Below are 13,655 nucleotides of genomic sequence, written 5' to 3'. Positions count from 1 at the left end.
CATACACTTTTACATAATCCATCTGTATAGTATGTTCATAGTACACCTACCTGTATATCATGCTTATAGTATTTAAAATCTGTAAATTATGTCCATAATACTTATCTGTATAGTTATTGTACATATTATAGACCTTGTATATTCTGTACTTACTGCTTATTGCACTTCAGGTTAGATGCTAACTGCATTTTGTTGCCATGTGCAGTGACAATAAAGTTGAATCTAATCTAATCTAATCTAATCTAATATATATATATATATATGTGTGTGTGTGTGTGTGTGTGTGTTTGTGTGTGTGTGTTGTTTATACATTTTTGCTCATTATAGTAAGAAGTATTAACAGAATAAGTGAATAATAAACGTAATGTCTTTATGCATTTTAGTGCAAAGATCTCACAAAAGAGAACGCTTCCACGTTAGGTTTACAGGGGCTTTTTAAAATCAGATTTGCAAATGGAAACCCAAATGTAGATAGATAGATAGATAGATAGATAGATAGATAGATAGATAGATAGATAGATAGATAGATAGATAGATAGATAGATAGATAGATAGATAGATAGATAGATAGATAGATAGATAGATAGATAGATAGATAGATAGATAGACAGACTTTTTGATTTGCCCACTGGGGGTCATAGTTTGCCAACTTTTTTCCTAATACAGCTCCCGCGGAACACTGCCAAAAACACCTTGATATGATTTGGTTTCACTTTGTAGAATATGGTGAGGAAAAAATCTTTCTTTTTAAGCTTCTTTTATTCTAAAGTGAGTCTACTGTGTGGAAACTTCAGTTTTTTTAGACTTGCAAGTTTGTTCCTTAATTTTAGCTACACATCTAGATTCTTCAGCAACAGAGCCGGTGGGTACCGGTGCGCGTGCCCGCGGCCTGTGGGTGGTCCAGAATAACGGAGCCAAAGATCATCATCACTATCATCCTCCTCATCCTCATTCCTCATCCCGGAGGAGAGGCCCAGAGTGAATGCATGCCCGACACGACACGACACGACACGACTCGCCCGGAGCGGAGAGATGGGTTTACGAGCCTGATCTCAAGCGCGTGCGATCCAGAGGTTCGGCTGCGTGACTCCAGAAACACGCGCGTGTGAAACTGAAGCGCATGCCTCCCATCAGGACACCGACTCTCGGAACCAAGTCAAGCCGTGGAGCAGACGACCTAAATCTCTCGGGTTCACCGATCGACTCCGTCCGCTACATGTGACCGAACCGAACCGAGCCTCCCAAGCTTCACCAGCTGGCTGCGCGTTAGCACGGTGAGAAAACATCTCCACGGGGAGATTAGAGGATTGATCATAAGAGATCGTTTCAGATCACTGATGTCATTTGAACCGTCGAAGCGGTTTTTCAGATCTGAATCGCTTTGCTGATCCGGTTCGTCTCTGATCCGTCAAGGACTTTAGTCCAAATCTCATTAAATCACCAAATCAGCCAGACACCGGCCACTGTGTATGAAGGACAGACAGTTGGGGATTATATAAATATGAAGATACACAACTAATGAAACAGCCACTCAAACAAAGAGCTCGTTTGAAGAATAAATAATCATATAATGAAGTGACCGTTAAACTGAATTGTGACCGGGGTTCGCTTCGCATTAGCTTAGCATGCTAGCACAGCGGCACAAACACACACACACACACACACGCGCTCTGCTTTATTTACCAACAGTGATTGTATATAAATCATCATGTTTTATTTATTCATTTACATGTCTACATTTGAATTGTTAGAAAATTATACACGTTTTGGTATAAATTGGCATAGCTGTTTAAGCAGCAGTTGAAACTGTATGTAGCATGTTAGCCTCGTTAGCGCTGTTCAACACTTAATTTAAACATTTCACCTTCATTCAAAGGATTTTTACTCAAATTGTCCTTAAAATAAATGAATGAAAGCCATGTAGACTCAGATAACTGAATTGAAGTGTGTTAAGCTTAATCAGGCTCTGCGTGTCCTATCAATGTGTGTTATGATAAATATCATAGTTATGAATAGTTTTATGATTTGAATAATTATACTCTACATCATTCTTATCGTTATTATTGTGTTTATATATCATACATTCACCCAGGACAAATGCATTGAGAAAGCATTGTGTTATTGGTTTCTTTTGTTAACCTGAAGTAGCTCCTCCTCAACATGCTTATCAGGAAAGACACTTTAATTTTGTTTGTTTGTTTTGTTGGATCACAGATATCAAAGTCTGACAGGCTTAAAGGGTGTCAGTATGAACCGGCACATTTATATCTGTGGTATCTTGAGTGTCTGTTAGTAAATCAGTTCACAAGCGTAAGCAGCATCTCTATACAGTGAGTCTGTTGTTTGTTGTCACCTCCATGTCTTGCGTTCACTGTCTTGATGCGTTGCATCAGCTAAAGTGTTGAGATTTAATTCGCTTTTTTCTTTTTTGCAGGCGGGACAGTACAGTATGGCTCCCCATCTGGACACGGCCCGCAAATTGTTCTGGATCTTAATGAAGTCGCTGCTCCGTTTCACCTTCATGTTTGTGAATAACTGTGTGGCGATCCCGTCCTACTGTCTCTACCTGATAGTCCTGCAGCCTTTAAGACTCGTAGATGCCCCCACATACTGGCACATCGAGGGGGTCATGTTCAGGTGGTTACTGGCGATGGTGGCGTCTTGGGGCTGGTGTGCGGGTTACACAGGTAAGACAGCTTCTCCTCTCTTTTCTGACTCTCTACATGCCAGTGAAAGGCCCTAAATGTAAAATTTTACAGCAGGTCTGTGTAAAACAACCTTTTTCAAGTAAGCCACACAGGGCACCAGATTTCACTCAGCATCTCTAGTATATCACCTAGTGGCGCCAAAATTTGACTCGTGTTTGGAGTGATTTCTTTATTTTCATTGGGAAACAAGGTTGATTAAGCTGTTACACTGGGTCTTGACGAATCCACATCATCATTCATTAGAGACTGGAAGTGTTGCCTCTAATACTTTTATTGTTACAAGTATCGATCTGAATTTGACTTTTTCATTAGGAAGTGATTTTGGGTTTTCCTCGTAAAGCCGATTTGAATTTATGGCTTGTTGAATCCACGAGAGGTGGAACGCTTTCTGCTTACTCACGGGCATTTCATGGGTAATTTCATTTGTTGCATGCTGGTCCTAAGAGTAACCAGGGTGTTGATTGTTGATTTATTATGTGGACCGTGAGATGGAAGTACAAGGGCTGGGACAGTCAGACGATCATGAAGACAGATAAGACAATTTGTCAGCTTTTTACAAGATGACAGATAAAGGTAGTTCACGTGACATTAAGCTGTGTTTCTCATTTTTACACGCTGTATTTATGAAAAATGTATTTTAATAAATTTTCTCATACTTGCAGATTTTATAAGCTCATATTTATATTTTAACAGGTAAAGTGTTATTTAAAAAATGGCGTGAAGCCTATAAAGATATGGTGACCAGGTAATATACCTGACAAAAGTAAAACTACACATAACTATGCATTTACTAAAGTATTTGCTGTTATGTTTATTGTGGACAAGTACATTTAGAATGTTTAATATTGCATTTTGTCAAAATGGTAATAAGAATAATCTAGGTATGTGTTTCACTGCACAAAACAATGCAATAAACAGCTATATTTGTCTACCTATATTATTAAAATAACATAAATGCATTAAGAATTCAATGCAGTTTTTTGAGTGGAAACTAATTAATTTGGAATAGAACTAAGTTGAATTGTCTCACAGAAAAGAATCAAGCTGGCCCAATCAAACAGTGTTTTTGCAACTGAAAATATCTGTAATATTCTAGGCCTATATCAGAGATTTCCCGTAAACAGGTCTCTTTGATGTACTCAAAGCCATGAATTGAACCTGGCTTCATGCTGCATTAGATAATTATGATTGGAAAATTAGATTGGTGTTTAATTGAATTGGCTCATTGTTTCATCATTGTTTGATGATCAAAAGTTGGATTTCATAATCTTTCTTTCATAAAGTTTCTTTTTTGTCATTATGTATAACATAATTCCTTAATTCTTTGTTGTCGTTTTTGGAGTTTGTTTGGCATGCTTTAATTCTACAATTGAATCTGGTAGTAGAAGTACAAGAGCGCACCAAATCAAGATCAGTTTTATTTCAATTTGTCTTCTCACAGGAATAGCGTGAGTTTTGGGTTACGATAAGCTGTGAGCTAAATGCTCACAAATTGGGATGAGCAGCGTTAAATAATTAATGGTGGTTTTCCTTTTGAAAACCTGCTCATGTAGCTGAGTTGGGAGTCACGTGGACGGCGTCTTTAGTTTAGATGCTGTTCTTGAACCCTAAAAGGGAAACAGGAAAATATAAACTATTGAGGATAAAAAGGGTGCAAATGATCAAATTTGTCAGTCAAGGTTAAAGTTGCTTGTCGTGATTTTTCACCATGTTAGAATTTTACGCAAGACGCCTCACCTTGCTGATAAGAGGCTGGTCTGATGAAGCCGGTGGAGCTAAATGTGTGTGGCAGAGGTCAAATCTGTGTGTCATTTACCTGCTCGACTGCTTCCTGTTAAAGAGAGCACAAAGATCAGATCTCACGTGCCTTGAAGGAACACGTCACTCAAAAACTACCTTATGTTCATCCAAGTTTGTCTGCCATTTTTTTTAAGTTAATTTAGAAAAAATTAAAAGTTCCGTTATGGTTGAGGCATTTTTTTTTTTATAAAATCTATAGATATAAAACCGTTCAAGCATATAACAATGTTTAAACGTCAGACCCAGATAAATGTGCGCTATATCCAATAGTTTGTGCGGAGACACTTCAGGACATGGAGACGCCAGCGTGATCTCTTGCATTTTTTTCAGTAGATACGCCATCATTTTTGCACATAAAGTAAGAGTAATGCATCATTCATAACTGCAAAGGGTCTACAAAAGTGCTTTTATAAAATAAAGAAAACAAACACGATGCACTTTCTGCGTGTCGTCTTTAACAGGAGTACAAAAATGAACCGAAACTCAGTGAAAACATGCCTGACAGACATAATAAATATATCTATAGAAAGCTTTAAATGACTACTTAACTAAATAAAACAAATCGAAAACAAAAACTCTTTCATTATAATCATAATCCGTAAAGATGAACTTCTCTCTAAAGGCACGTCTAATGAGGAGATGGTGAGCCAGGATCTGCAACTTCATCCTTGCGACACAGACTCAGAAAACACTAGTTTATTAGTAAATAATTCAAATATCTCCTTACACCCCCCCCCCCCCCCCCCTCTATTTTATGGTATTAACTTTTGCTGGTGCTGCGGGACACTAAACACTGTCAAGCCACTCTTGACAGTTGTGTTGTTTCTACCAGCGCGGTACCAAATTGGTCGCACTCTTGAGACCTTGACTTGAGTGCGGTGGTCAAACATGTTTATCTAATGTATACTTGCATAGAAAACAAAGTAATTAATGACAGATCATCTGTGACAAAAAGTCCTGAAGTCATTTATTGTCATTGAGAGTTACCAGTTTGAAGCGACGTGAGTGACAGTAACCGCTGGCATTGCGAGCAGCTTTATGTAAATGAGCAGTGGCGCGATTCACAGCTGGAATGGAGACCATGAACCACTGGCTGATACAGTTTGGATGCAGAAGTTGAGTAGGAACTTGTGCTAGAAACTAATAGTTGAGCAAGCCAAATGAAAGTCAAACTAACCACTACTGCAATTGGCATTTTGAGATTGGGAATGACATCTGCAAATAACAGCACAGGTCACATGGGCAATATAAGAATGCCGTGCTTAAATAGATGGGCATGATGAAAGCAATATACAACTAAAGTTCTCTCCCTGGCCTGTCTGCATTTTAATTATTGTCCAGTTTTTAAGACAGGAAAAGCTGCTTTGCATTGCGTTTGCATGGGTTTTCCCCACAAGGTCTCCTGTTTTACATGCAAAACAATGGGAGGGATATTGTATATTGTTCTCTAAAAAGCTGATTTAAGCTGACCAAGTTGTTTTGCTGATATGAGAGAACTACACCAAGCAGGATCAAAATATCCTTTCCAGTAGGGCTGCACGATATTGGAAAAAACTCACGTTGCGATTATTTAGTTTTTCTGCAATTTATATATTGTGATCACCAGATGACTTGAATAGCTATATTTGGAAAAAAATAATCAATGATTGAGGTGATTGTGTAGGTGAATAAATCCACATAGAAAATAAACAAATTACAAGCATAAATAACTATAATAGAACAAAGATACAAATAAAATAAACAGTTCTTTATTTTTCATGTAAGTCTAACAGTATTCAGTAACAGAAACTGAGTGTAAAATAACACTGCATAGTCTTTACTAGGCCTGTAGCTATCGAATGTTTTAGTAATCGAGTATTCTACCAAAAATTCCATCGATTAATAGAGTAATCGGATAAAATGTGTTTTTGCTTAATGTGCAATATTAATTATGCAAGAGAAAATAAGACTCCTGGGTCTCTTAAAATGAACAACTAAGTTTCCTTTTTTAGAAAAAAATTGTTTTTATTTTTTAAATGCATAGAATGCAATGCATACATCAAAAATAAACATTTAATTGTTACCCATTGTTTCTCTGTCTGTACTTGTACTGTGAACAATGACAATAAAGTTGACAGATAAATTAAGTGCATTTAAGTGCCATTCAGTTGGAGTTTTAAATAAAGCATTTTCTGAGATAAACATTAAACACATAAAACATTAATTTCATTTATCTTTTAATTATTGAAAATTAAGCAAACTTAACTTTTCGGTACTAAACCGCAATAACTAAACTGGACTTTTATTTTGACGGGTTGACGTACCTTTACAGTTCTGTGTATGTGATGTGATGCTAGTTTTACTCAAATCAAACAGTCAAATGCTCATGAAGTGACTATCAGAGCAGTTCTGGAGATGTTAATGTTTCCGTCCTTATTTAGTGAGACAGCAGGGCTCTGAAATCACCGCGAGCGTCACGCGCACTTCCGTGTATTTAATGAATGAAGACGCGCTTCTGCTTCATTCATTAACAGAGACACGCAGAACATGCAGGATTCATATTTAAATAGACTGTTCCGGCTTAATATTTACAGATATTAGTCCATATCGTGATTTGATGTAAGTGCAATGACCTATTTTTGACTAATTCTTTCAAAATTTGGCAAATTCTGTGCCATTCCGCGTTAAACTGTAAATTCAGTTTTTATGACTGGATTCCGCGATTCCCTCTGCGTTTTCTGCATCGCGAAAATCATAGGGCCCTAGTTGTGGTATGCCAGCTCTATCTTGCAATGGACACACGCCACGACGTTCTCTTTACGTTTGCCCGTGCCCTCAAATCAAAACACTGCTGACTCCTTGTGTCTCCTTCCGCTTTGTGGGGGACGTAAACACGTTGTGTCACATTTAAAAATTCAGTGCGAAAGAACCTGACGTGAGATTTAAGATAAATTAAAAGAGGCTTCGAGGCAGAGGAATTTGCCTCGATCATTTTTTGTAATCGAGTCACTCGAGTTACTCGGAATCATTTCAGCCCTAGTCTTTACCGTATACATCAAATCCAATAAATCTGTGTTAAAGCTACAAAAGTGATTTTCTTTGTGTTTTGTTTGATTAACTTTCATGACACAGAAATCCTCGGGAACATTAAACTGCTGTGAACCAATATACTGTTACACATCCATCTCTTTCTCAATTGTTTACCTTCACCTAAGACATAAGCTTATGTCAAGTCAAGTCAAGTCAAGTCAACTTTATTTATATAGCGCTTTAAACAAAATACATTGCGTCAAAGCAACTGAACAACATTCAGTAGGAAAACAGTGTGTCAATAATGCAAAATGATAGTTAAAGGCATTTCATCATTGAATTCAGTGATGTCATCACTGTTCAGTTTAAAAATAGTCTCTGTGCATTTATTTGCAATCAAGTCAACGATATCGCTGTAGATGAAGTGACCCCAACTAAGCAAGCCAGAGGCGACAGCGGCAAGGAACCGAAACTCCATCGGTGACAGAATGGAGAAAAAAACCTTGGGAGAAACCAGGCTCAGTTGGGGGGCCAGTTCTCCTCTGACCAGACGAAACCAGTAGTTCAATTCCAGGCTGCAGCAAAGTCAGAGTGTGCAGAAGAATCGTCTGTTTCTTGTGGTCTTGTCCTGGTGGTCCTCTGAGACAAGGTCTTTACAGGGGATCTGTATCTGGGGCTCTAGTTGTCCTGGTCTCCGCTGTCTTTCAAGGCTGTGGAGGTCCTTTCTAGGTGCTGATCCACCATCTGGTCTGGATACATACTGGATCCGGGTGACTGCAGTGACCCTCTGATCTGGATACAGACTGGATCTGGTGGCTACGGTGACCTCGGAATAAGAGAGAAACAGACTAATATTAGTGTACATGCCATTCTTCTAATGATGTAGCAAGTACATAGGGTGTTATGGGAAGTGTTCCCGGTTCCGGTTTACCTAATTAAAGCAGCCTAAAAATCCTTTAACGGATTTGGATATTAAAAGCATATTAGTATGTTATGTGTAAACCAGGTTAAAGAGATGGGTCTTTAATCTAGATTTAAACTGCAAGAGTGTGCCTCCCGAACAATGTAAGGTAGGTTATTCCAGAGTTTAGGCGCCAAATAGGAAAGAAATCTGCCGCCCGCAGTTGATTTTGATATTCTAGGTATCATCAAATTGCCTGAGTTTTGAGAACGTACCGGACGTAGAGGATTATAATTTAAAAGGAGCTCATTCAAATACTGAGGTGCTAAACCATTCAGGGCTTTATAAGTAATAAGCAATATTTTAAAATCTATACGATGTTTGATAGGGAGCCAGTGCAGTGTTGACAGGACCGGGCTAATATGGTCATACTTCCTTGTTCTAGTAAGAACTCTTGCTGCTGCATTTTGGACTAGCTGTAGTTTGTTTACTAAGCGTGCAGAACAACCACCCAATAAAGAATTACAATAATCTAACCATGAGTTCATAAATGGATGGATTAACATTTCTGCATTTGACATTGAGAGCATAGGCCATAATTTAGATATATTTTTGAGATGGAAAAATTCAGTTTTACAAATGCTAGAAATGTTGCTTTCTAAGGAAAGATTGCGATCAAATAGCACACCTAGGTTCCAAACAGATGACGAAGAATTGACAGAGCAACCATCAAGTCTTAGACAGTGTTCTAGGTTATTACAAGCAGAGTTGTTAGGTCCTATAATTAACACCTCTGTTTTTTCAGAATTTAGCAGTAATTACTTGTCATCCAGTTTTTTTATATCGACTATGCATTCCATTAGTTTTTCAAATTGGTGTGTTTCACCGGGCCGCGAAGAAATATAGAGCTGAGTATTATCAGCATAACAGTGAAAGCTAACACCATGTTTCCTGATGATATCTCCCAAGGGTAACATATAAAGCGTGAAGAGTAGCGGCCCTAGTACTGAGCCTTGAGGTACTCCATACTGCACTTGTGATCAATATGATACATCTTCATTCACTGCTACGAACTGATGGCGGTCATATAAGTACGATTTAAACCATGCTAATGCACTCCCATTAATGCCAACAAAGTGTTCAAGTCTATGCAAAAGAATGTTGTGGTCAATTGTGTCAAACGCAGCACTAAGATCCAATAAAACTAATAGAGAGATACAACCACGATCAGATGATAAGAGCAGATCATTTGTAACAAGTGTAGCAGGTCAAGTTGTGGTTTTTTGATGAGTGGCTTAATAACAGCCAGTTTGAAGGTTTTGGGGACATATCCTAATGACAATGAGGAAGCATTGTCCTAATGACAATGAGGAAGCACAAATAATAGTCAGAAGAGGATCTATGACTTCTGGAAGCACCTCTTTTAGGAGCTTAGATAGTATAAGGTCTAACATACATGTTGTTGGTTTAGATGATTTAACAAGTTTATACAATTCTTCCTCTCCTATAGTAGAGAATGAGTGGAACTGTTCCTCAGGGGGTCTATAGTGCACCCCCTATAGTCTGAGTCTATAGTCTGATGCGATACTATAGCTGACGGCTGAATGGTTACAATTTGATCTCTAATAGTATCGATTTTGGAAGTAAAGTAGTTCATAAAGTCATTACTGCTGTGATGTTGGGAAATGTCAACACTTGTTGAGGCTTTTTTCATTAATTTAGCCACTGTATTGAATAAATACCTGGGGTTAGGTTTGTTTTCTTCTAAAAGAGAAGAAAAGTAATCGGATCTAGCAGTTTTTAATGCTTTTCTGTAGGATAGGTTACTTTCCCGCCAAGCAATATGAAATACCTCTAGTTTTGTTTTCCTCCAGCTGCGCTCAATTTTTCGGGCTGCTCTCTTTAGGGTGCGAGTATGCTCATTATACCATGGTGTCATACTGGTTTCCTTAACCTTCCTTAAGCGTAAAGGAGCAACTGTATTTAAAATGCTAGAAAAGAGAGAGTCCGTAGTTTCTGTTACATCATCAAGTTGTTCTGAGGTTTTGACTACGTTCACACTACAGGGCTTAATGCTCAATTCCGTTTTTTTGAAAAAAATTCGATTTTTTTGCAAGGCTGTTCACATTTCCAAATAAATGCGACCTTTTGTGATCTTCTGTGTGAACGTGAAATGACCCAGAAGTGATCCGCATGCGCAGAAGAGTACTCAACGGCCAACGACGTCACTCGTTGTTTGTGGAAGTAGCTAAACATGGATGTCATAACAACAGTGTAGTCAACAGCGGAACTCGTTTAGCAATATTAAAGTTATTTAAGCAGCATCGTCCGCCATGGTTGTTGTTTATCTTCTCATTCCCGCCTACTTCAACGCAGAATTATGAAGTTTGTAGCGTATCAATGACGTACGGGTCGGATACATGTGACCTGGCCGTTCAGACGGAGGTCGCATTTCAAAAGATCAGATACGTATCGGATTTAGGACCACATACCCAAGTGGCCTGGGTCGCATTTGAAAAGATCGGATCTGTGTCGTTCAGACTGTTATGAAAAGATCAGATACAGGTCGCATAGGGGCAAAAAAATCGGAATTGGGTCGTTTCAGCCTGCAGTGTGAATGTAGCCTTTGATATGCTAAGGAGTTTGTATACATCAGGAAGATAACTTAAAAAGCGGTCTTTTGTGGTAGAAGTGATGGTTCTTCCATACTTGTAACAAGAAGTAGAATTTACAATTTTGGCTATGTGAAGTTTGCACAAAACTAAATAATGATCTGAGATAGTGCTGGGTGGTAAACCGCTTCATACCGAAAACCGGTGTATATTTTCGTTACGATGTTAATTTTGAATATACTGCCATACTGGTGTATTTAATTACTCAGCGTTCGGAATGAACGGTATGCTTCGCCGCGGCCGTTTCAGACGGACCCTTTACAATGTTGCACTTCTAAGCAGTGACTGCGAGGCATGGTGAGGGTACACAGCAGTGCTCTGGTGTTACGTTATAACGCCTGTTTCACACAGTCGTATTAACGGAGCTGCACCAGCTGCACGAGGTTGCGGTCCGTCAGTGCGTTCAAGAAGCAGTGCTCTGCAGCAGTGCAGCGATTGTTAACATACTGAGTCTATTTTTGCTGTGCTGCAGGCGCTGAATTAAAGTGAAAGCGCATTGTTCGTGGGAAAAATGAACATGGATTGACATGGAAACGCAGTCACATGGGTTTTTGGCTAGGTTTAAAACAAGAAAAAGAGCACTTTTAGATAAACAAGGAAAACAATATATATGTTTACTTTTATGGAAGCAGAAAAACAAAGTTCATTAAGACCCGTGGGATTGCTTGTGATAAAGATTTAAATGCAAAATGCACGAGACTTTCTGTCTGTGGTGTTTTAATTTTAAATATTTTAACAAGAAAAGTAGGCTAATTATTGTGTTTAAATGTTTTGCCGCTTGCTTGAGCAGCTTAATATACAAACCTAGAAGTAAAATGCATTAACAATGCATTGTTTATATTTATTGAGTTTAAACTAATGTCTATATGAAAGATTGTTACTGTTCTGTGATAAGACTTACGATGCTGAAAAAAAAAAAAAAAACTATATATATATATATATATATATAATATATATATATATATATATATATATACACACATATATATATATTTTTTTTTTACATGATATGAAATTAAAACAATGAACAAATGTTGTGTTTGTGGACTAAACAGACGCGGATCAGTAGCGGACTACAAACACGTCCTGTGTGAAAGCACAATGAGTCCGTGCTGCGGACTGCATATGCACCGCAGGTAGATTTTGCATATAGAGGCAAAGGCGGCAACACGAGCAATTTGCTCCAGCATCTTAGCCGCAAGCACTCCTTGGAATATCAGCCAGCAGAAAATGCATTGTACACCTGATTATGCATTAAAAAAAAAACGTCATAAACCGGAAAACTGGTATAATTTTGAAAAAAAAAACGGTATATACAGTACATTTTTGGTCAAACCGCCCAGCACTAATCTGAGATATCATCACTTGGCTGCATAATTTCAACACCATCAACATCAATTCCATGTGACAGTATTAAATCTAGAGTATGATTTTGACAATGAGTAGGTCCTGAAACGTGTTGTCTAACCCCAATAGAGTTCAGAATGTCTATAAATGCTGATCCCAATGCATCTTTTTCATTATCAACACGGATATTAAAATCACCAACTATTAAAACTTTATCTGCAGCCAGAACTAACTCGGATGTAAAATCACCAAACTCTTTAATAAAGTCTGTATGGTGCCCTGGTGGCCTGTATACAGTAGCCAGTACAAACATAACAGGATTTATCATTAACATTTGTTTCTTTGGATAATGTTATATGAAGTACCATTACTTCAAACGAGTTATACTTGAAGTCTGCCCTCTGAGAAATCCTGAAAACGTTGTTATAAATTGAAGCAACACCTCCCCCTTTGCCATTTAGACGCCGCTCATGTTTATAACAGTAATCTTGGGGGTGGACTCGTTTAAAATAATGTAATCATCAGGTTTTAGCCAGTTTTCTGTCAAACAGAGCACATCTAGATTATGATCAGTGACCATATTATTTACAAAAAGTGTTTTCGTAGAAAGGGATCTGATATTCAATAAGCCAAGCTTTATCATTTGTTTATCCGTATTGCATCTGTTTTTTATTTGTTGAACCTCAATTAAATTGTTAATCTTAACTTGGTTTGGACGTTTTTTGTATTTTCTAGTTCGGGGAACAGACACAGTCTCTATAGTGTGATATCTAGGTGAAAGAGTCTCTATGTGCTGAGAATTAACTGACCTCTGTTTACAAGGATAATTGAAGAAACTCACATTTTGACAATTTCAGGCACAAATAGACTTGGAGGTAAATGTAATTCAGTGTTCACGTGCATCTGCTTGGCTCTCACCATGTCTACACCGTACACAAACAGCATGATGCGACAAATACAGTAAAACCCATTATAATTTTAATCGGTGCTGCTGTCTACAATGCATTCAGTGTAACAGATCCCCGACGGTAAACTGATGGCATGTTCTTTTAATGATGCACTTAATGATTTGCAAAGGTCACTTTTTGCGTCCGTTGTAGACAGACTTTAGCTGTTGCAACGCGGGACGGCACGACACATCCAGTGTAGACACTATATCTGTGTGTGAGCAAAGTATAAATATAACAATCAGTATTCTAAACATTGTGGGAGCGCCAA

The 13,655-nt window shown here is 38.1% G+C and overlaps 1 protein-coding gene across 2 annotated transcripts in view; it reads left to right on the top strand.

The window, feature by feature from the left end:
• The first annotated feature begins 721 nt into the window (after positions 1-721).
• Positions 722-13,655, top strand: part of LOC132107042 (acyl-CoA:lysophosphatidylglycerol acyltransferase 1-like) — a 38,249-nt gene continuing 25,315 nt past the window's right edge. Inside the window, exons 1-2 of one of the 2 annotated variants that reach the window (XM_059513181.1) lie at positions 722-1,274; positions 2,435-2,687. In XM_059513181.1, the coding sequence (XP_059369164.1) occupies positions 2,450-2,687 (238 nt within the window). In that variant the 5' untranslated portion in view covers positions 722-1,274; positions 2,435-2,449. Of the gene's footprint in view, positions 1,275-2,192; positions 2,331-2,434; positions 2,688-13,655 lie in introns of those variants that run through there. The other variant, XM_059513182.1, reaches the window with a different exon arrangement.

Source organism: Carassius carassius, chromosome 27 (genome assembly GCF_963082965.1).
Source record: "Carassius carassius chromosome 27, fCarCar2.1, whole genome shotgun sequence".
Lineage (NCBI taxonomy): Eukaryota > Metazoa > Chordata > Actinopteri > Cypriniformes > Cyprinidae > Carassius > Carassius carassius.
The sequence above is the reverse complement of the archived record's forward strand: the minus strand, read 5'-3'. Positions and strand labels throughout refer to the sequence as shown.